Below are 23,256 nucleotides of genomic sequence, written 5' to 3'. Positions count from 1 at the left end.
GATTGACAGTTGAAGAGACTTGGACCTACAGAGCTGTATTTAGTGACACAGATAAATGGCGGACGCAACGATAAGGGGGTGGGGCTTCAGCGGTAGGGCGGGGCGAATAGTGTGAATGATAAATGAAGAGGCTTGGACCCGCAGAGCTGTGACTGAGTCAGAGAAAATGGCGGATGTAACGCAAAAGGGGAGGGGCTACCGTGACGTCAGAAAGGGCGGGCCGCGCAGAATATCTTCCCATAGGGAAACATTGGGCAAGCCTTCCCCAATATTTCCCTATTGGCACGCCCCCTCAATGTTGCAAAAGGGGCGTGGCGGACGTGCGGTGACGTTGTAATCCTGCGCCGGAAGTGCGGTGACGTCGTATCCGTGCGCCGGAAGTGTGGCTCCGTGGGCGTCCTGCGCTCTGCAGAGGCTGCAGCGAGGGAACCATGGCGTCCCCGGCGATCCCCGCTCCTCCTCCTCCGCCTCCGCCTCCTCCTGGGGCGCCCCCCGGGGTCCCTGGGGCGAAGGGAGGCGGCAAGAAGAGCGGCGAAGAGCGGCTCAAGGAGATGGAGGCCGAGATGGCGCTGTGAGTGTCGGTTCTGGGGTTGCATCCACACTGGAGGGATAACCCGGTTTGGCGCCGCTTTAACTCTTTGTCTGGCTCAAGGCTGTGGAATTCTGGGAGTTGGAGTTTGTTGTGGGGCCCAGAGCGGAGCAAAGCTCCCAGAATTCCATAGCAGTGAGTCAGACAACAAGTTAAATAGCCAGCTCTAAAGCCCAGTCTATCGACGTTTCCATTTGTTCAAAGTCAAGACAGTAATGAATGTAGAGTTGAATGTTGCAGCGCATAATGCAAGTGCTAATGAAATGTTACTCTGCACAGGTTTGAGCAGGAGGTGCTGGGAGCCCCAGTCTCTTTGCCTCCGGTTGCTCCGGTGGTAGAAGCCGTCCCGGTTGCCCTGGCGGTGCCAGCTGTATCCGCAGTGCCCCCGGTTCCTGTCATCCGCCCCATCATTGCAACCAACACCTATCAGCAGGTGAGTACGGTTCAAATGCGTTGGAGGTTTTTCAGTCCAGGACACTTGGAGAAGACAAGGCTGGCTTGCTTTCAGTGAAGTCCTTGAAACCTGATACAGATGAAGAATCTATTTGGAGGCAATGAGGAACAGGATGAACCTTTGCTTTGATCCAGCTTGGTCTCTGTGCTGCAGTAATGGGGAGAAGAGAACATGAAACAACGAGTGTATGAAGAGATATATATCATCAACAGTATTAATGACTGTCTTCTCCCCCATTCCCCTTGTCTTTCAGGTCCAGCAAAGTCTGGAAGCCCGAGCAGCAGCTGCAGCCACAGTAGTGGCCCCAATTGTGGCTCCTCCAGTTCCATTTGTGGGCCCAGGTATGGCCACTCCCTTCTGACTTCGGAGATCTGGCCCTCTTAGCCAAGTTCCCAAAACACATGAGCAAGCAAAATGTTTCTGTTTCTCTCATGCTCCCAATTACTAACTTCGCAACACTTCGGGAATCAAAAAAAGTTAGGTAGTTTAGTAACCTAAGGCATAGTAACCATCCTTTGGAGGCAAAAGGTGATCCTGAAAATGTGTATTCTCTTTTGGGATTGAGTACTGTTGCTTATAGTAATAGATCTGTGGAACTTGTACTTAAGAGGTGAGGAATGTTTGATTCTCTAGATGTCTTCTGAGGATGCTGCAAGTTGTGATCCAACATTTAGAGGCCCACATATTCTCCACCCATGCTGTAATTAGTCCTATTTGTGGAGAAGTTATTTTTTCATTATGTATTTCATCCAAAGTTGTTAGCAGGTAACAAAAATAAACAGTAATGGCACACATTAAATAAATGCATAAAGGTTAACAAACAGAACTGAATGGGTTTGTAGGTCTGCCAATGCAAAAACGTTTCAGCTGTCTTCAGGCCACAATTTGGGGCAGGATTGCGTATCATCCAGATTCCTTGGTGCCCTTATAATGATGCCTTACCACAACCACATCTTAGCTGGAAGCAAGACATGCAAAAAGGACCTCTCCGGGTGACTCCAGTTGACAGGCAAGGAAAAGATAGGCCAACATAGAAACAAAAAGTCTGCCGGGTGAGAAATGTCTGAGCTACTGTAGAAGAGTTGTCCATATGTATTCTGTCAGCCTCCAACAGACTAAAAAAGCTGTCTTATTTATATAAGGCTTCTTTGAGTGCAAGATGTTCCAATGAAGTTTTAAATGTAGTCTTGTTCCCTTCAGCTGTTCCCCCACAACGGCCTCCCATCCTCCGGCCAACTTTTGTGCCCCATGTCCTGCAGAGATCTGGTAAGTCTATTCATTTATTTATTTGTGGTATTTATAACCTGCCCTCTTTTGTTTGTTTGTTTGTTTGTTTGTTTGTATTTGCTGTACAGTGGTCCCTCCACATTTGCGAGGGTTAGGGGCACAGGATTCCTGTGAAAATGGAAAAAAACTGCAAATAACAAAAATACTATGTTTTTACCTGAGAAAACACCTCTCTAGGCATTTCTAGGTCTTCCAGTGCAACTCTGTGGTCAACATCTGCCAGACATTGACCATAGAGTTGTGCTGGAGGACCTAGATATTCCTACAGATAACATATTAATAAAACCCATGAATAATCAGATCCTCAAAAGTCAAATCTGGGAATGTGGAGGGATGACTGTACTTCCGAGAGCTTGGTGTGGGAGACCTGATTTTACTCCCTCTGAGAAGGTATTATTTATCTAGAGACAGCAGTTCACAGAGATGGGGTCATAACTCATCAGGGAGAATATTTGATTTACCCAAAGGCCCAGGTTCAGTTTCATTATTTACAAAAGATTTTAGATGGGATGATGGAGTTTCAGGGATCTGCAGATAGTTATTGTTACTCTAAGAATTCAGTGGAAAGCAGCTTCATGTATAGTTTTCTCCTCCTCTCCCTATTCTTCCTAGTAAGCAGCCCTGTAGATTTCCCCCCATCTGCATCAATTTTTCCCAATGTTGACCCTATCAGATATGTTGGCCTAGAGCTCCCATCATCTTGGTTATTGGCCATGCTGGATGATCCTACTATGAATTTAAATCTACAGCAGGAATAGAAAGTTGCCAGGTATTGGGTGTGCCATGCGTCTCCCAGGGGACCATGAAGGTTTGCTAACCCCATCTCATCCCCTCAAAAATTGTTCTGTAATTCCCCTGTGTATGCCCGATAATGGTTCCTGGTGGTGTGGAGGTGGTTTCTTCTTTCTTTCTTAGCTCTCTTTGTATCATATTAGGGTTATGTATAAACTCTGTAGCCTTCTCCTCTTCCTGTTCTGCCAGCCCAAATCCATCTGTTACCAATGCCCCCTTCTTCTGTCTTATACACACATACATCCTTATTTGTCTGCGCGTGCACACACACAGACACCATAATTGAAATAAGTTGTGTCTAGGAAACCTTCAAATTATGGATTCTAATTCCATCTTTTCCGTTCAAACCATAGTTACGTTTACTTAACCATGGATTGGCGTTATATCCAAACTGATCAGGAGCTTTTGGGCTCTAGGCATTTCCATAGAAGTAGGAAGAAGCCTAGAAATATTTCATTTAATCCTTGATTCATATTTCTGGGATTTTGAGTTTTGAGCAGGCCTTACAAGCTTCAGTTGAAGGTTAGAGAGAAGAAACCAGTATTTTAGTTCCAGTATTTTAAGATGGATCTTACTAACCAGTGTTAAGCTTTGTTGGCTAATGTTTTCTCCTAATTATTCTTTCTTCTTCCAGGTGGTCCTCGGCCCATGCCAATGCGCCCTCCTCATCACCAGCCCATGGTGGGGCCTCCCATGCCTGGTCCCCAAGGCCCACCGATGCTGATGGGGCCACCAATGCAGAGAGCACCTGGTCCGCCCTTAGGGGGCATAGGCCCTATGAGACCTGGTCCTCCTGTGAGTGCCTTTGGGAGGGCTGGCGACAGGGTAAAGTAACATGAGATTTATCAGTTAAATTATAAGAAGAATTTTCATGGGGAAAGTTGTGTGGATTGTCTGCCTTCAGTCTTTAAAGGGAGATGGAGATTTGGTGGCCTACTAGGACAGAAAACAAGGATGTATTTGTGAAATGCAATATTGATTTCTGTCTCCTGGATTAGGTTGGTCCAGGGATTCCTGTTGGCCCTTTGGCTCCCTTGGTGCCTGTTCCTCGACCTGTGGTGGCTCCTCCAAAAGTGAACCCAACTGTCATACAAGCTGCTCCTACTGTATATTCTGCCCCACCAGTGAAGAAGCAAGAGGTCAGTGAATGTCCCAGTGGCTCTGCAATGTGAAGTTTAATCTACACAGGTGTCTATTAGGTGGATCTTTTCCACTCTTTAGAATGTGGGAGGGTGTTGAACCGCCCTCCTGAGATTCCCATAGTAGGTGACTCCTTCAGAGAGCATCAGAAAAACACCTCTAGTGAGTCTTAGCCAAGATGTTGTGTTCTTTCTCCCTTGCCCTTGTTTTCAGGAAGAACACCGAGAGCCCCCAGCACCTGTGGTGGAGGAGAAGGAGCCCATTGGGCCAGAGGAACCAGTGATTGGTCCAAGCATGCCAGAAGTGGAGCCGGTCCAAGTAGTGGATGCGCGAGGTCTTCCTGCTCTACGTGGACATGACCTGGTTCCTGCACGAGGGAAACGACCCCGAGGAACTGATGCTGGATTTGTGCCAGTAGAGGTAATGAGTAGTGGTTACTTTTGACTGTTAGTGATTGATGTGATGAATCTTGCATGTGTGATCTATCAGCAACTGAGATCCTGTATAGTGTAAGAGTTCCGCTATGGCTCTTCTGTCACCAGCTCCAGGACTCACTGAGGCTCTACAATAACCCTCCCCTCCGCCTCCCAGCATTACATGAATAATGGAGAATGGAGGTGTGGATTGGATAGGTGTTCCTTTAGCCAGATGCAGACCAAAGACATCTTCCTCTGTGGTTCTCCAGAGACCTTACAAGATGATAGCATCTGGCTGTGGTGGGGACTTAGCCAGACACGTCTCCAGTTCCTTCACTCTCCACCAGCCATAGCATATCTGTGGGAGTGGCTGTTTAGTGACACAGTTAGTTGCGGGTGTGTGTACTTGTTCGTTGTTAAAGGAAGGATGAAATGCTAACTTCCACAGTGGCAAATACACAACACAAGTGATAGGTGAAAGTACAGTAGACCCTTAGCTTATGCAGGAGATCTGTGCTGCCCCCTCTCTGGTAAGGCGAAAAATTATGTTCTCTACATTTGTATAATCCAGCCTTCTCCTATTTGATACCCTCCTCCTGATATGGTTGACTGTGGTTCCAATGCTGTTTGGGAATGATGGGACCTATAAGATAGTACACTTGGGAGGGGAACAGAATGAGGCAAATTGGTCTAGCCCTTCTGCTAGTGGCTATAATCACACTTGTGGTGTGATTTCCATAAATCAGTAATGTGGTACATAAGTGAGCAAAGAGATTGAAACTTGTATTATTGAGATAGGCTTCAGCTAATGAAGCGGGAAGAAGAAACCCTACTGTGTTGGAAGATACTTCCTTTTACTGACTAGTAGGCACTCACAGTTCACTGACCTGACAGTAAGACATCATTGTAAAGAAGACTTCTTGATAGAGTAATATTAACTAATCAGCATTTTCTTTGTCCCTAAAGCCTGTAATAGAAAGTACACCAGAAGACAAGAAGAAAACGAAACAGGAGAAGCTGAAGCGCTGCATTCGTACGGCAGCTGGGACATGCTGGGAGGATCCCAGCCTACTTGAATGGGACCCTGGTATGTGTCCAGTTGGTAAAGGATGGGGTGATAATCAGACAGTGAAACATACTGGTGGGCATCCTCATTGCATGTGACAAGAGACAATTTACTCAAGCTTGGTTAGCATAGATGCTTGGGGCAAAAGGCTTAATAATAATAATAATAATAATAATAATAATAATAATAATAATAGGTTTTATTTATATACCGCCCAATCACTGGGAATCCGAGCGGTTTACAACAGAGGGGATAACAGACAGTTCCCTGCCCACAGGCTTACAATCTAAAAGACACGACACAAAAGGAGAAGGGAATGGTGAGGGGGGAGGGAATCAGATCCAGCATTCTTCTCTCCCTCTGAGGCCTGGACCAAGGCAGATGGACCGGAGGGAGGGCTCATCTTCTTCAGGCTAGCCCCTGATGGAACTGGGCCAGCCTACTCTCTCCCTCAGAGGCCGAAAGATGACAGTTAGGGAGGGAGGAGCCTCTTTCTTCAGGCTAGCCCCTGATGGTACTGGGCCAGCCTTCTCTCTCCCTCAGAGGCCGAAAGATGACAGTTGGGGAGGGAGGAGCCTCTTTCTTCAGGCTAGCCCCTGGTGGTACTGGGCCAGCCTTCTCTCTCCCTCAGAGGCCGAAAGATGAAAGTTAGGGAGGGAGGAGCCTCTTTCTTCAGGCTAGCCCCTGGTGGTACTGGGCCAGCCATCTCTCTCCCTCAGAGGCCGAAAGATGACAGTTAGGGAGGGAGGAGCCTCTTTCTTCAGGCCAGCCCGATGGTACTGGGCCAGCCCTCTCTCTCCCTCAGAGGCCGAAAGATAACACTTAACACTTTAAGCTTCACGTTTAATGTATATAAGTTGATATTTCCCCTAAATTTGCTGCTGACCCTGATTTTTATGTTCTGAGTACACATCTTATGGTAGAAAGTCAAATAAATTATTTTTCAGAGCATTAATGTTCCTTTGTCATCTAACTATGTAGTGCTATCATTCTGTTGTGCACAAAACAAACAACCAGTGTAGCCTTTTAACATCAGGGATGTCTTTTGTATAGTGTACTTGGCAAAAAGGCACTTACATAAATGCATAAACAATGATCAGGTTTTCTGTGGGTTTTTCAGGCTGTGTGGCCACGTTCTGGAAGAATTTATTCCTGACATTTCGCCTGCAATTGTGGTTGGTATCATCAGAAGGTGGTGGCATGGAAGTGTGTGGAATATATATACCTGTGGGACCGCTTGTTTAGGAGGAAGTGTTTTTACATGTTAATGGTGGAGTTAGTTTGTGTGTTATACTGTGTTGAATGGCACAGCCCGGAGGTGTGTTGCTCAGGTTGCTTTTACTGCATTCCTTTTGAAGGCCACCCGCGGTATTGAGAATTAGAAACTTGCTATAGAAAGTAAAAGCTCCAAAAACCCAGATGGTTTCTGTTCAAAGGTTCTGCTCTTCCTTCCTCTCCCACTCTCAGATGATTTCCGGATCTTCTGTGGGGACCTGGGCAATGAAGTGAATGACGACATCCTTGCACGTGCCTTCAGCCGCTACCCATCCTTTCTGAAGGCCAAGGTTATCCGGGACAAACGCACTGGCAAAACAAAAGGTTATGGTTTTGTCAGCTTCAAAGATCCAAATGACTATGTCCGTGCCATGCGTGAGATGAACGGTGAGATGTAATCTGAGCTTCATATCCATCTGAGTGGGGTGCAGAGAGACAAAGACGTAAAATGCTTGAAATTGCCCCTCTCATTCTCGGTGGATAGCCTACCCACAAGCTGCTAGGCCTGGGAAAGAATCAAAGCTCAGTGGTAAAAGGCATGTTTTGCATGCAGATGTCTTAATAATGGCTTCTAAAAATGAAGCAGCAGATGACAGGATAGATTATTATCTGTAGCTGCTGTAAAGCTGCTGCAGTTAAGTTACAAATACTGGGCTAGATGGACCAATAGATTGAGTTGAATTCATGTGCCATCATGTGTTTAGTAAGGTCCTTTGGGGCTTTTTAAAGTTTTTTCCAATGAGAAATAGTTCCATATCCACCATTGGAGCATACAGGCACTCATTGAGCCACAGAGGTCAGTGTGACATCACAGGCCGACCCCTTCCCTTCCCTTCCCTTCCCTTGCCACTTGGGGAGAGGCAGCTTTGGTTACTCTGCCATGATACCAAAGCCAGAAAAAGTGGCATGAAATCCATACAAAATATTCTTTAAGCTATTTTCCAGCTCTTCCACTTCTTGGAATTCCTTTTGCTGATGTCTGTGATCACTCAGTTGTCACTTTGATGCTGTAAATAGCTAGTGTTTGTACAGGTAAAACATGTACTTTGGCACTGAGAGGTTTTCTGTGATTTAATCACGTCAGCTTGTAAGGCCAGAGAGTTCACTGAAATGCAGTTTGCAAAATGGCTTGCATTGAAAGTCAGTGGACTTTAAAAGGACTTTCTAATTTAACCTTTCTCCCTTCTCTTTTGTCCCCATGCTGTGGCAGGAAAGTATGTTGGAAGCCGACCTATCAAACTACGGAAAAGTATGTGGAAGGATCGTAACATTGATATAGTGCGTAAGAAACAAAAGGAGAAGAAGAAACTGGGACTGAGGTAACCATTTAGAGATGGCGGAGTCTCTGCTCTTCTTCCCTTTCATCAGCCCAACAATTCAAAGGAATCTGGCATCACTGGAAGTGATCAGCCTTGCCTTCTGCTGGGCTGAAGGACATTGCAAGGATACTCTGCCAGCTGAGGATTGGAGGTGATCTGTAACTCTTCCGATTGCCTTCCAGACTGAAGCCTCCTGTCTATGGGATCCCAGTGAATGCTCACATATGTCTCCTGAAATTTCTGTAGACTTAATAGCAGCTTTCAGGACTCACTGTGAAGGAGCTGCACAACCATTAATCATGTCTGGGAATATTTCCCAGTCATCAACAATATCTACAGCCAGCAGTGTTCTAAGTCAATAAATTTGTGTGTAACTTTTTACCTTCTCTGTTAGCTCAGCCTGTGTTTGGGTGTTTTCCCCCCTTAAACTGATCTGTCTCCTTCAGATTTCCATAATTATTTGAAAAATCTCATTCAAGAAGGTGGAATCTTCTTCAGCTGGACAGCATTTTAGTTGGCACCCATTGTCAAGTTTGCAGCCAGCATGACCAGATGCTGTGTGTAAACCAGAATTGCTGTATTTGAGGTGAACATCTTAAGAAAGGCCTGCTGTTGTCATGGAATGCTAGACCTATTTTTTTTATTTGAATAGGTCCATGGTACTCTAAAAATAAAATCTTGAGGGATATCCCACCCCTTCAACTAATTCTTCCCTTCCTTTAGCATGGGGTGGGAAGGAATCAGCTGGCCCTCCATAGGCCCAGCTCTTTACCCACCAACCTGTTGTATTGCAGCTCCAAGAAATCCTCACTATTTTTATTTCTTTATTATGGTATTTATACCCCACTCTTCAGTCCTAAGAGCTATCAGAGTGGATTACAATTATAATTATTTTTAATTGGATCTGCTGCCTAGGAGTTGCAGTTTAGTAGTATGTAGAGAGGGCCACATAGTGCTCACATATATATTCCACTTTGCAAAACTGTCTTCTTTCAGGCATCTCCCTCTTCAGAGCCCCAGAAATCTTCCATATATCAATTGGGATTTAGTTCAGTATTGTGTACTGTGGCTATATGTGTATATAGTTGAACAGGTATAGTTCCATGTCCTAACAATACACAGCTGTCGGGGTGGTAGGGCTGCTGCTGTGTTGAACCGCTGGAGAGAGAGATGATTCAGACTGGAAAAGCAGCTGGTCTCTGCTTGGTGAGGAAGAAATAACGGAGTGGTCACAACTGGAGATCACCTGTCTTTCCCTTCCCTGAAGAGCCTATAGCAGCTGGATTTTCATAGTCTGAATTATATCCCTCCTTCTCTAACTTCCCTCTGAAAACAAAGAACAGCAACAACTCTCCTCTTGGGGTTTGATAGCTACTGTCTGTGGGAGGATTTTGGATGGAGTGCATGGGCAAAAGAATAGCTCTCTGGACGCAATCCAGAAAGGGGGTTAAGCACACACAGGTTACTAAGAGGATGTCAACCTATTACTGGCAATAGCTCTTAATTTTAGGAGGTTGTTTTTTGAACTAAGAATGTCAGGGCTTTTAGGGAAGTTTCCTCTTCTGTGAAAATAATGAGGAGTTAGGATATAATCTACTCTGCATATAAAAGATCTCAGAATCAGGCATATCTGGTTGAAAGGGCCCAGTACAATATGAAAAACATTGCATGGGACCTCTGGGAATTTACTCCCAATCACAGCTGAGGATGCTGGGTTATATGAATAAAATATCTGACCTGTTCCCAAGCCCAGTCTCCTACTTATCGCTGCTGATCAGATGCCAGTTTCATTAACCATGCTTCCATAGTAGCTATAGTGACAGTTATGGAACAGCTGCTTGGCTTTCCTAACTAGCAGCCATTTAAGACATTTGGCTTTGAACAGAGAGAGATCAGCAAAAGTGGAGTCAGGGTAAGAGGCATCAGTTCCTTTAGTGGATGCAGTTCCTTCCTTTGCTTTCTAAGTAAAGGGTAATCCTACCAGGAGAACCAATGTGGCATAGTGGTTTGAGTGTTGGACTATGTGATCTTGGGCAAGTCACACTCACCTCCAGAGGAAGGCAATGGTAAACCTCCTCTGAAGACACTTGCCAAGAAAACCCCATGATAGAGTTGCCGTAGGGTGGTCATAAGTTGGACATGACTCAGAGCCACAAAACAATTCCTGCCAGGCCAGATGCATTTGTCATTCTGGGTGTGGGACAGCAGGATCTTTCCACAAGGGAGCAGCACTAAGTCAGGGAAGGAAAGTAGCTCCCCCTTGCAGGCTTTTGCTGTCTTACTTATCTGCTCTGTAACTCATTGTTCTGCCTTTCTCCTGTGCCTGCTTTAGACAGACTGTCTGCATTGTCTTGGTTGGACAAACAGGAAAGGCAGCTACAGCTTAGGACACAAGAGCAGGAAGCAGATGGGAGAAGGTAGGAGCTTTGACCCCAACAGGGTAGGCGATTGCAGAGGGCAAACATCAACTGCTATGGGGATCAAGGAACATCTCTGCCCGCTTGGTTAAATAAATAAGAGTGCGGGAGCCATAGAAGTCGATGGAAGGGGTGATTTTGAAAGAGACTAACAGGCCTCTGTATGCAAAGTCTATTGGGCGTGGTGCATCTTTAAGGAATGGGTTTTGCAGTTACTAAGGAACCCTAAAATTGAAGCTACAAAGCAGTTGGTTGAACTGCATCCTAAAGCTGATGCCCTTATGGTTATTCTGGCTGGAGATAACAGAAGATGGTGGAAGGCTGATTAAATGGGACTGAACAGAAAAGGACAGCTCTACACAATTTACCAGTTCAAAGGCCTCCGTTTCAATCTCCATTATCAAGTAGGGGCTGGGAAAGACTGCCTTATGCAGTTGAAGAGCGGCTGTCACCGTAGCCAGTCAGATACTTTTGACCTATGACTTCCATTAGCTTTAGCCAGTATATCCAGTGGTGGTGCATTATGAAAATTGTAGTCCAACTGGAAGGCCACATTTAGCCATCCTTTGAGTAGGCAATATTGTGCTAAAGGGACCAATGATGTGATTCTCTGGCTTTAACCCTGTATCCCATCAGTGTAGCATTAATATCTGCACGCAGACATATCCTGGACTGAGCCATAATCCCTCCTCACAACTTTACCTTAGCTAGAAGCCACCCTGTTTGGCTATTCTGTCCTTTGCGGTGAGAAGGCAAGATCATTGAAGACTGGCTACATTGCAAACACACAATGATTACAGAAGTGCTGAAATCCATGGAGGACCACCACAGACCTCCGTGCTGATGCCATTGTTGTGCATCTAGCTATCAAGATTTAGTCAGATGCTCCTCTGATCCTAACAAAACACAGAATGGCCATGTGAGGTGGCTTCGGGGGGCTTTAGAGTAAGTCGAGGTGAGGGATATTTGGCCACTGCCAAGGGAGGAAGGGACTGCCACAGCATTTGAAAAAGGACATCTACACAAGGGACGCTTGCACATGTGTATATTGCCCATACACACAGGTATGTGTATGTTGCACATACACACAGGTAGGAGTATTAACAAACTTAAGATATGCAGATATACAATACTAGCAGAAACCAACAAAGATCTGGAACAACTATTGAAGAGGATTGTGGGGGAAAGTGCCAAGGTAGGCTTGATGCTGAGCATTAAGAAAATAATGACTATGGAAGATCTACAAGAATTCATCCAAGAGAAAATTGAAACGGTCAGAGTTCCCATACCTCGGATCAAACATTAATCAGCATAGAAACTGCAGTCAAGAAATTAGAAGGATAGGATTGGAAAGAACAGCAATGGAAGAAAAGAACTCTTTTTAGATGTGCTGGAGAAGAGTGCTGAGGATACGTTGGATGGCCAAGAAGACCAACAAACGTTTGGGGTGCTTTGATTGTGTATTCCTGCATGGAAGTGCATTGGACTTGATGGCCCTTGAGGTCTCTTCCAACTGTATGATTCTATTATTCTAAATGGGTTCTTAAACAGATCAAGCCAAACTTTTCCTAGAAGCAAGGATGACTAAACTGAGGCTGTTGTGTTTTGGCCATGCTATGAGAAAGCATAAATCATTAGAAATTAATGCTAGGAAAATAATGCTAAGAAAGGTAAAAATGAGGAGAAAGAGGGAGACAACAGGCAAGATGGATGGACTCAATCCATCTTGAGTCTGCAGGACCTGAGTAGAGTAGTGGAAAATGGGTCTTGGAGCAGTCTGATCCACAGGGTTGCCATAAGTTGACCTGAGGAACAACAGCCTGTTAAGAGAATTCTGGCTATAGTAAGACAATTTCTTATAGAGAAGGGGATGTAGCTCAGTGCTACAGTACATACTTTGAAGGTGGGTGTAGCTTGCAATATCCTTGAGCAGGTCTAGGAAAGATCCCATGTCACTGTCCTAGAACACTACTGACTGTCAGTAAAAAGTAGGAGTAGGGCCATATTGTCCTCATATAGTCAATACTGAGCTTGATGGACCAGTTCTATTACTTGATATAAGGCAACATCCGGTGTCCCTTTATGCTTCTTAGAAGCTTATCAGTAGCTCCCCAGTGAGCAAATCAGTTGCATCAGATAAGCTTCCTTGAAAAACAGCTTGTTCATCACTGTTGCGATCCTATCCTGTGTAGATACAGGCCACTGTTTGATAAGTCATGTCAGAGCTACTCAGAAGTTTGCATGAACTGTGCTCTCCTCCTGAAATCCTGCATAGGACAGCAATCTACAACTCTGTGGCCTCCAGCTACTATTTTAATTATACTCTGGTTCTCCACCAGTGCTTTATTTTCTGCTGTTGGTCATGCAAAGAATGATGGAGATTTTAAACCCAACACATATTAAAGGTGCTATGCTGGGGAAAGCCAGTGTAAATGTCCTATGGAAATAGTTGCTGACAAAAGTTTTGGAAAGCTAAGGGATGAGGCTCTCTTACCCCTGCCCTGTGAAAACACAGTCTCGTCTGTAGCCTACCTTATCATGTTATAAGGATGAGCGAGGCTATGGAGGCAAAGTACTTGACAGGTGTAAGCAAAATAAAAACTTAACATTCATATCTTTCTCTTGATCCTTTCACCAACCCAAACAAGTGACTTTGAATCTCCCCCTCCCATCAAATCCAGAGAGCTTCTTCTATTACACTATGGCACAACTTTTAATACATAGAAAACTAGTACAAAACAATTGAATTCTACAAAACACGGGTGTGTGTTGTGGCGGGAAGTGTATTCACAAGCAAATGTGCTACATATTCTATGCATTTTAAGATTCCAGGCATAGATTTTGTTGCCTGCAGGCACTTTGAATTGGAGCACCAGTTCCTTGGAGTTCAGTATGCCAGGGATGCAAGTTATCAAGGTTGTTGCTGGCACTGGATAGACTGACACGACAAGAAGGCATAACATGGTTAGTGTGCCTAAATTGTGATTATAGCAATTATTACCCAATGACTCGTCCATTACTGTTTATGCACAGGACACGAACGGGAGAACTGTGCAAGAATGTGATACCCCCCCCCCCCCGATCGTGCTATTACCACGATTTAGTCACGATTTAATGATGCTTGCCTCCCATGTGAAAAAGTCCAGTCTGAGTGCATTACAATTTACTAAAGGTAAAGGGAAAACTTTAGGACCAGTTCTACCATAAGGCAGGCTGTGGATCTGCCTCAGGTGATGGTGAGTTGGTAGTGACAGACAGACCATGGTGTGAGATGGTTTGTGCTCTGCCTCCTGAGCTAGCCTGCTGGCCTCTGGTACTATGGAGGACATTGTGGCATCACTAGTTTTGAAAAAGATTGCATTGCCAGTCTACTTGGCTTCTGTACATGGAACTGGGGAGAGGGTGCTATCTTTTGTCTCAGGCAGCATGCAACAGACACCAAGCAAGCACTCCGTCATACGAAGGGATAAAGATTCTGGAGATACAAAGCAGCTCCTTGTCTCTTATAACACCTAGTCCCTCCCAGACTGTGTGTGCAAATTGAAGACTGCTGACAATAGAAGATCCAACCATTTAGGGGTTCCAGCTGTGTCCAGTGATAAGTGAGAAAAATAGATGTCTATAGAAGAGCAGAAGGAGATGAAAGGGGCATGCTGCCCCCGGCTGGCTGCTGGTGAGGCATTCACTATCCCTCTTTATTTGGGATGATACTTCACCATTCTAGGAACTGACTGGTGTTTGAGTAGCGAGGTTTGCCAAATAGCAGAAGTTCAGGTATCTCTGGAACCCCTGTGGACTAGAAGAAAGAACTCAAGTGGCTGCCCGGCTGCCGTGGCATGGCAGGGCTTTGGTAGATGTTTCCACTGCTGGAATTCCAGTATGGAGAGGGTGCCCCAAAGTAGCCGGTGGACGAGGCGGGCATCTGGTTGGTGTGGCCCAAGTTGAAGCCCACCTTCTGCTGATGGTAAGAGGGAAGATAGGGTAGGTCCGTGTGGTGATACTTGTACAGGGCAGGCTCTCCTGGCTGCCCCTGCTGGGCCTGGTTGATGCCCTGGAAGTCGAACTTGTAAGCATAGCGCTTGCCATGAACCTTGGTCATGATGTTCTTGTCGTAGTAGTAGCGTAGTGCTCGGCTCAGCTTGTCATAGTTCATGTTGGGCTTGCTCTTGCGCTCACCCCATCGCCGCGCCACTTCATCAGGATCCGTCATTTTGAACTCACCATTGGTCCCCTCCCAAGTGATGCAGCTGGCATTGCTGCTGTCTGACAGCAGCTCCAGGAGAAACTGCCATAGCTGGATCTGTCCACTGCCTGTCAGGGAGACAAGAACTGAGCTAACATCCGCTTGTAGCAGGGCAAGCCAGGTGAATTCCCATTTGCTCAAGCTTTACTACTGCCAGTGGGTAGAAAGAGGAAAATATGTGACACTGGTCAGCAACTAGCCTGGCTAGAGTGGAAAAAGGAGGAAGACCAGTGATCCTCAATCTTGGATTATTCAGATGTTTTGAACTACAACTTCCAGAATCCCTGACCATTGGCCATGCTGACTGGAGCTTCGGGGAGTTAAAGTCCAATAATATCTTGGGCCTCCAAGTTTGAGACCCACCAACCTTCCCCAACTTGGTGCCTTCTAGATGTGTTGGACTACATCTCACAGTTTTCTTGAAGGGCCCTGGGACTAATAGTCCAATACATCTAGAAGACAGCAAGATAGAAAAGACAACTGCAGATCAATGTAACTAGGCTTACATGTAACTCCCTTCCACCATTCCTCTTTTGCTTGAGCTTCCTCTGTAAAAGATGGCTTGTTTAATGCTGCATCTGCTCTGCAGAAGTAATGCAGTTTGACATCACTTTATCTGTCATGGCTCAATGCTATGGAATCCTGGGATTTGCCATGGTGCTAGATCTCTCTGACAGAGAAGGCTAAACATCTCCCAAAACTGCAGATCTCAGAATTCCGTGGCATTGAACCATGGCAGTAAAAATGTAGTCAAACTTCATTATTTCTGCACTGCAGACACAGCCTAAATTGGCTGGATTTATTGACTCTGCAAGTATATTTGCTATCTATCCCATCATCTCCTGATCTTAAAAAGCAGCATGATAGGCAAAAATTCAACAGGTGGAGCTCCTCTCCATCATGCCCTGCTTGGAAAAGGACTAGCCTCCCTAAGCCCTTCTATGTGTAGCCCCCAAAATAAGATACATTTGGACCCACCTGGGTTTGCCAAGCGGCTGCTGGTGGGTCCCAGGACCTGGTATGGATCTGTGAGAATGAGAAGGGAATCAGAGTCAAATGCACTCAAAGATCCTCTCCCCACCTACAGCTCTGCCTCTTCCCAACACCTGGAATGCCTCACTGCTCTTCTCAATACCTGGAATTCCTTGCTTAGAGTCTCAGTCTATCTCTGATGGTGGTAATACATCCCTTGGGCTGGGCTGGGCTACTTCAGAATACGAACTGGCCTTATATGATTGAATGTACCTCTATACAGAAACAGTGCTGGTGATACCCAAAAGATACCCATATATAAAAGCAGCATGGCAGGCAAAAGAACCCAGATATTGTATCTGTCCATGTGCACAGGTAGATAGACAGAGACACATTAAGTTGATACGTAAAGTAAAGGATGGTGCTCCTCCCGTTAATGCTTGTGTAGGAGGGAATTTTAGCAAGCAACACTGGCTGAGATTCCCTCTCCTACACAAACATTGAAGGTGCATGTGCCTTCTCCAATTTTCACTCTGGCAACCCTACTCCTGGCCTACTTCTGGATAGTCCCTTAAGGGAAGGCATCTTCTATTTGAAAGATTGGCTTTATACATCTGCTTTAAATGTAAAGAACCAGAAGAAGGAAGAACAGCAGCCTTGATGTTGCCTTGCCACGGTTAGGAATATATGCACAGCAGATGCAACAGATACAAAATCCGCCCAGTCAGTGATTTCCCCTTTATGGGGAGACACATTGTCTTTCTGCTTAGTAATTCGTTCTCGATGTGCCTCCGTACACATACATTAGCATATACACATTTTATGCAAATCTGTATCCTCTTTTGTCCTCTGCTTAGTGATGTGGAAGTGGTCACTCTAGCCCTTTCCTTTTCTATCATCTACAAGAGCAAAGGATGCTACTTTGAGACCATTCTAAGAATATGTTTATTTCACTGCATCCACATTCCACAAGGCCCGTTAAAAAGACCAATTGCCATATGACCAGGAAAACAAACCAACTCAGTTTGCTCTTGGTTTTTTTGACACCTCGATCTACAGAAAGTAGAAGGTCTACGCTGAGGAAACTTTTGCCTTCCAGACATGTTTGAACTCCAGTTCCCATCAGCCTCAGCCAGTCTGGCCAGTGGTGAGGGATGATGGGACAGTAATTCAGCAATGGGAGAGCCACTTGTTTTCCCTCCCTTGTAGTAGGTGAAGTTTTTTCTCAGCATGGAAATATGGTATACAGAAGCATCCACCAGTGTTTACACATCATGATGCTTTTAAATAGGATCCTAAAGTAGGAAATTATGAAAATTCCTCTGGGATAAAAATATACCTGGTGCAACACGTGTTGAATCAGGAGTTCGACCCACACCCTGGATCTGTGGTGGCGAACCTTAAGGGTAAAAGAGGAGACCATTAAGTATTAAGCGACCAGCAAATGAAGGTGTTGACATAATAAAATGGCTCAGTTTAACTGTCTGCCCTGTTTTCCCCTCTGATAGAAGTCATAAGAAGAGTCTGGCGCTGGAATAGATTAAAAATCTACCTTGTCAAAGCCAACTCTGTCATTAGTCACAGTGAGTCAGTGACCTCAGGTGCCAGATGCTGGGAGGAAACACCAAGGCACACTGTTTCCCATATTGGGAAGGAGACTTCCATTTGGAAGAAATTTGGAAGTATTTGAAGGGCTGTCACACTGAGGTTGGAGCAAGCTTGTTTTCTGCTCCTCCAGAGACTAGAACATGGAACAATGAATGCAAGCTACAGGAAAAGAGATTCCGCCTCAACATTAGGAGGAACTTCCTGACAGTAAGGGCTGTTCAACAGTGGAACACACTCCATCGGAGTGTGATGGAGTCTCCTTCCTTAGAAGTCTTTAAACAGAGACTGGATGGCCATCTGTCAGGGATCCTTTGATTGTGATTTCCTCCATGGCAGAATGGGGTTGGACTGGATGGCCCTTGCAGTCTCTTCCAACTCTATGATTCTATGAAAAATTAGCCCTTTCTCATTGTTGGTACCCAGCAGTTGGTACTGAGAGCCTCTCATCCTGAGGCAGTGTATGACCCATGATATCAGGGATTCCTTAACAGAAATCCTCCACTCCTCCATTTGTATATGGCTATAAAGCACATGAAAATAGAAATGCAACAGCACACATATAAGTTGTTCACGACTTAAGTCCACCTGAGGATTAACTGTAAAATCTGAAGTGCAGGCACCTGTATTAATAGGTCCCATAACAATCCACTGAAGGGTAGTAGGAAAAATCAGGCAGCTATATTGCTGCCAAGTCTAACCAATTTTATCTCCACAAAGAATAAGCCTTTTGTCATGCTAATGGGTGTCAACTACTCATTCAAAAGCAAGCCACCCCAAATATTTTGTATTACAATAGAAATATAGTCCCAGCTGTTTAAATTGAGAGTTGATAGGAAATAGTGAGCAAGTGGCAGATGATGCCATTGCACCTTCAAGTCAAAAAATGGTCATTTAAATTCTTGTGCTGCTATGATACTGGTGTCAGCACAACCCAAGGTATGAGATTTAAAACCAGGCCATTCTCAATGGCCCTTTTGGGGAATGGAGTGGTATCACTAGGGTTGGTGTCACCCCAATGCTGAGATGGTGGCTGGGATATGCATCTTGGGACGCATGGGAACGACTGCCCCACTGGATGTTCACCTCTCTCTGAGGTGTTACCCAGTGCAGCTGCTAGTGATGCCCTTGGAGGAATGAATGGTACCTTTGGAAGTTGCACTGGCAGGACCACTGCCCCAGCTGCTCCGCCGGATTTCCTCATATGGAGACTCTGTACCAAAAGAGAGAAAAAGTCCACTTTAGGCAGAGGTGCCCATTCATGGGTAAAATGCAGCCTCCACAGTGTGAGTCAAAAGCCCACTCTTGGAAAACAGTGGGAAACAATATTGCATTCAATGAACATTTGCCATGTTTAGTTTTGTTATACATTACTGTATAATAACAGAACAAATATCTACTAAAGCAGGGAATAGGTGTTAATTTAGGAGCAGTGCAATCTGCACCATGCTGAACAGGAAGCAATTAATGGACTTGGATAAGAGGAATTCTCAGTTAAGGACACTAACACCCACCCTTGAAGATCGCTGTATATGGAACATCAAAGCATGTTATTAGTAAGATCTTCAGGATGGTTCCGGGCAGCTACTGACACAAAAGCACTCAAATCCTACAACGCCCCTAGGTTTTTGCTACAGATAAAGGCTTTGCAGCACTAACTCACCAGTTTTGACTTGGGCCCTTGGTGGCGGCGGAGGAGGTTGCTGTGTAATGACTGGCGCAGATGGATATGTAAAAGTGGGGCTGCCTGTTGGAGAGAGGGAGGGAGGAAGAGAGAAAAACAGAAAAGTTATTATTGACAAGCCAAAGGAAAAGATTGTGTCTCCCACAAATATCATCTATACAGACGCCAACAGGACTGGAAGTTGACTTTTCAGTGCTGGCAATTGGGACAACATCTTCCACAATGAAGGCAGCCGTCTTGGATGGGAGACTCAAAATATGACACATGCAGCTCTCTGTCTTCCAATACCTCCTCAACACTCTCTACTACCCCCTTGTATTTTCCCCCTTGAGGTGGCTGGTTCACTTTGTTTAATGCTAGGGCTGGCTCTGGCCATTAGAAAGAAGAGGCTATGTTAGTTGTTGGTCAGTCATGGATGGTGGTTTAATTTTCAAATTCAGGCACACACACACACACACACACACACACACACACACACAAGTCACAAGCTTGGTTGATGAAGGGAATGCTGTGGATGGTTTCAGTAAGGCCTTTGACAAGATCCCCCATGATATCCTTGGGAAAAGCTAGTAAAATGTGGGCTAGAAAATGCAACTGTTAGGTGGATTTGTAATTGGTTGATCAACTAAACCCAAATGGTACTCAGCAATGCTTTTCCTCATCCTGGAGAGTATCATATAGTAAATACACACACACACACACACACACACTGGGTACAATGTGCCTTGCTGACCCCAGCCCCAGTGTCCAAGAGTGGAATATTTCTCCAACCATAATCCTGCCCTGGGTCTTACTTTGGCGCAGGTAAGAGAGGTGAGACAGCAACACATCTGCGTTGTATGGTGTGGTGAGGCGTATGAAACCTTCCTTGCCAAGTTTGCACAACTCCTTGCCATCCACATGCTGGAAGAGGCTGGTTTCAATGTCCAGGAGGCCATACTCCTTCACTGCCCAATCCAGCCACTGACGGACATGATCATGGGTCCACACACTAGGATCTGTTGGAGAGACAGAAGTATTGGGCGAAAAACCAAACACCACAAGGATGTCACTGTGTGAAGCACAAAGTTATTAGACTGGAAGACATTCTGGTACTCAGGGATCTGGAGTGAAGTACTGTAATAAGAGGTAAGATTTCAAAAAAAAATTCAAATTCTACTGTAGGACAATGGAAGCTGTTGATTTCTCCAGAAACCTGTAAGAACTGGACGTTATGCGGAAAGTGAGCAAAGCAAGAGTTGTCTGTTGTTTTTTTTAAAAAAAACCATAAAGTCTTCATTATCCAAAGATTTAAGATTGTGGATTAGGCTGTAGAAGCCAGCAATTGTGTAGGGGCCAGTGGCCAGTTTTTGTAACTTTTGGCCCCATACAGACAGGCCAAAATAAAGCTGCTTCAGGTCACATTGGAGGTATGCTGTTTGAATGATGCATGCATCCTAAGAATCCGGGAGCTACACAAAAGCTGCGGACTGGATTGTGGCTTTAGCGCGGCTTCTGGCCTCTTAGGAAGCATGCATCATTTAAACAGCATACCTCCAAAGTGACTCGAAGCAGCTTTATTTCGGCATGTCTGTATGGGACCTTTGTAACAGGGGCCACACGACCTCTCTCCAGGCTGTACCCCCTTGTATGGGACCAAGAGTACCTCCATATTTATGGGTCAGAATGGCAACTAGAATCCAACAACATCTAGACAACCACAGGTTCTTCACTCAAATTTATGAGTCCCTTGACCAATACCCAGCAAGAGTCAGGAAAGGAAGAGGGCTACATTGTCTTATACCAACCTGCCGGGACAATGACTCTCTTCTCCTCGCCTGGAGGGTTGACAGAAGGGCTGCTTCGCTGGTTGTTGTATCCACCTGGATAGGATACCTGGGATGGGTCAACTGCTCCTCCTGCCTTGCTCCTCCGGGTCACGCTACAGTCCACAGGAGATTGTCTGCTGATGGGGAAGAGACAGGAGTATCACTGGACAACTAGGTAGAATTATATCATTGAAGACTGGGAGTTTGTTCATACTACATATTTTTCCAACATTTCACAAGTGAAAACAAGAAGCCATTTGTGAGACATCTATTCTTGATACAATAGGCTCACAGGGCCTTGTTACCTGAAATGGAATAACACTCACACAAATCCTGATGTACTTTACCCAAGCCCATCCAAGTTATTTTGGCCCTTGAGCATCTTCTCCCTTCCTTGACAGTAATAGTACAATAACATGGAAATAGCTAACCATTTGCTGCCCTCTCCTGACACCTAAAACCGTCTATTATCCCCTCTGTTGTAAACCGCTCGGATTCCCAGTGATTGGGCGGTATATAAATAAATCCTATTATTATTATTATTATTATTATTATTATTAAAACCTGCAGCCTGGTTTGATGAGCTAGTTCTCCCTAATGGTTGGGCCACTCCTGCTTGCTTCCTTCAGATAAATCATATTTAAGATCAACTGTAGTTCCTCAGATTCAGATGACATAACAAGCTCTGGAGACTCAAAATGGAAGCAGATGCTTCAGCTCTCCTGAAGGAGTATATGTGCACTGTATAGGGTTAGGGATTAGACTTGTTCTGTTGTGATGAAACATGGTGTATTGTGATAGCTGAATGCTAACACTATCTACTGTGTATTGTTGTTGTATGCTGCTGTTTCTGTAATTCTGTTTTGAGAGATGACTACTGTGACCATTATTATGTCTACTACTCTACACTACTGAACTCCTCCTCTGAAAACTGACCTGTGTTGAAAAGCAGAATAAATGCTTCCTATAAATAAAAATGCATCCATAAATATTATACACACACACACATACTGACTTCTTCAGCTCTCAACATTCACAAACTTGGATCCACGACAGTTATATTTTCCTCCAGACCTTGGATGTTACAAGGAATGTAATTACAAGTTATTGGCATAGGTGGAAACGAGTGCACAAAGAAGTCACTTTTCAAAAATGTGATAAATGGGAACAAAGTCACGATGTTGGCATAACAATTCAATGTTTTCTAGTAACTGAAAAGAAGTTTGAAAGGGCATACTTCTAAACTGCACTTTAATGTATTTTAAGAATAATTTTAACAGACCTTTTGGGGACTTTTAGCCTACCTTTTTATCAATTCTAAGGTACTGTCCTTTCTTTTAAATAACAAAAAGTGACCAAGAATGAAATGGGCAACTCCATGACAAATTCATCTTAGCATTGCCTTGAAGGTATGCAATGACAACGACAACAACAACACAACAGGGCATTTTATAAACAATGTAACAAATAATAACAATTAATTACTTCCCAGATAGCACTAAGAACAAATTAAATTTTAAACAACTTTCCAAATGCTGTCTCCCTTCTCCCTATTTTCAGTTTGCCTTTCTGGAGATTTTACAAGGGGTCCTTCCCCAGCATGGTGGCCTCCAGATGTGGCCTCTGGTTGCCATCAGCCCTGGCCAGCAGGACCAACTCCCAGCTTGGCTCTGTAGAGGACAGAGGTAAGGAAGCCCTGGCCTGAACTATTCTGACCTCTTTGCATCAGATGCCCCTTCTTGAGGCAATACAAGATGTTTGGTTGAGGGGAAGTGAGCTGTTTCCTGTGGGTTTGCAAGTGCAGCCACAAACTTCAACAGACAATATGTCCAGCAGCTAATTATATGGTTAGGGGGTGACAGCAAGAAAGGGGCTTTCTTCACCAGTGCCGCCAACCTCAGAGGCCCAAACGCAGAGCCAGGGAAGGGCTGTGTCATGCCTCCCTCCCTCAGAATATGGGGACCCTGCTGCCACAGTTCCACTGGCTGCTAGTCTGTGTCCAGGCAAAATTCAATGTGCTGATCTTTGTATGTTTTTAGTGATATTGTTTTTAATTCGTAAGCCTCTTTGGTTACCAGTTTTGGGAGAAAGGCAGGATGATGATGATGATGATGATGATGATGATGATGATGATGAAATAGTCTCATACATAATGTCTCAGAGCATGATGCCATAAGCAACATGCATCC

At 44.9% G+C, this 23,256-nt stretch overlaps 2 protein-coding genes across 5 annotated transcripts in view; one reads left to right on the top strand and one right to left on the bottom strand.

Moving 5' to 3' along the window:
• The first annotated feature begins 355 nt into the window (after positions 1 to 355).
• LOC149304853 (RNA-binding protein 42-like) lies at positions 356 to 8,719 on the top strand. 2 transcript variants are annotated; one of them, XM_089478701.1, is made up of 10 exons: positions 356 to 571; positions 869 to 1,022; positions 1,297 to 1,384; positions 2,244 to 2,309; positions 3,757 to 3,917; positions 4,121 to 4,261; positions 4,476 to 4,682; positions 5,645 to 5,765; positions 7,212 to 7,406; positions 8,230 to 8,719. In XM_089478701.1, the coding sequence occupies exons 1-10, from the start codon at positions 432 to 434 to the stop codon at positions 8,340 to 8,342; spliced, it is 1,386 nt and encodes a 461-aa protein (XP_089334827.1). In that variant the 5' UTR covers positions 356 to 431; the 3' UTR covers positions 8,343 to 8,719. The 2 variants fall into 2 exon arrangements, with proteins under 2 accessions (XP_089334827.1, XP_089334826.1); XM_089478700.1 differs by having other exon boundaries at positions 3,757 to 3,947.
• Positions 8,720 to 13,438: 4,719 nt separating this feature from the next.
• The window catches only part of LOC149304852 (retroviral integration site protein Fli-1 homolog), a 30,556-nt gene continuing 20,738 nt past the window's right edge, over positions 13,439 to 23,256 (bottom strand). Inside the window, exons 3-9 of one of the 3 annotated variants that reach the window (XM_089478404.1) lie at positions 21,047 to 21,204; positions 20,054 to 20,257; positions 19,239 to 19,322; positions 18,723 to 18,788; positions 17,310 to 17,369; positions 15,977 to 16,024; positions 13,439 to 15,066 (exon numbers count right to left, since the gene is read on the bottom strand). In XM_089478404.1, the coding sequence (XP_089334530.1) occupies positions 14,552 to 15,066; positions 15,977 to 16,024; positions 17,310 to 17,369; positions 18,723 to 18,788; positions 19,239 to 19,322; positions 20,054 to 20,257; positions 21,047 to 21,204 (1,135 nt within the window). In that variant the 3' untranslated portion in view covers positions 13,439 to 14,551. The remainder of the gene's footprint in view (positions 15,067 to 15,976; positions 16,025 to 17,309; positions 17,370 to 18,722; positions 18,789 to 19,238; positions 19,323 to 20,053; positions 20,258 to 21,046; positions 21,205 to 23,256) is intronic. The other 2 variants (XM_089478405.1, XM_089478406.1) reach the window with 2 other exon arrangements.

Source organism: Sceloporus occidentalis, unplaced genomic scaffold (genome assembly GCF_023333645.1).
Source record: "Sceloporus occidentalis isolate IW3139 unplaced genomic scaffold, rSceOcc1.0.p SCAF_13, whole genome shotgun sequence".
Lineage (NCBI taxonomy): Eukaryota > Metazoa > Chordata > Lepidosauria > Squamata > Phrynosomatidae > Sceloporus > Sceloporus occidentalis.
This window is presented reverse-complemented; position numbering and strand designations above follow the sequence as displayed.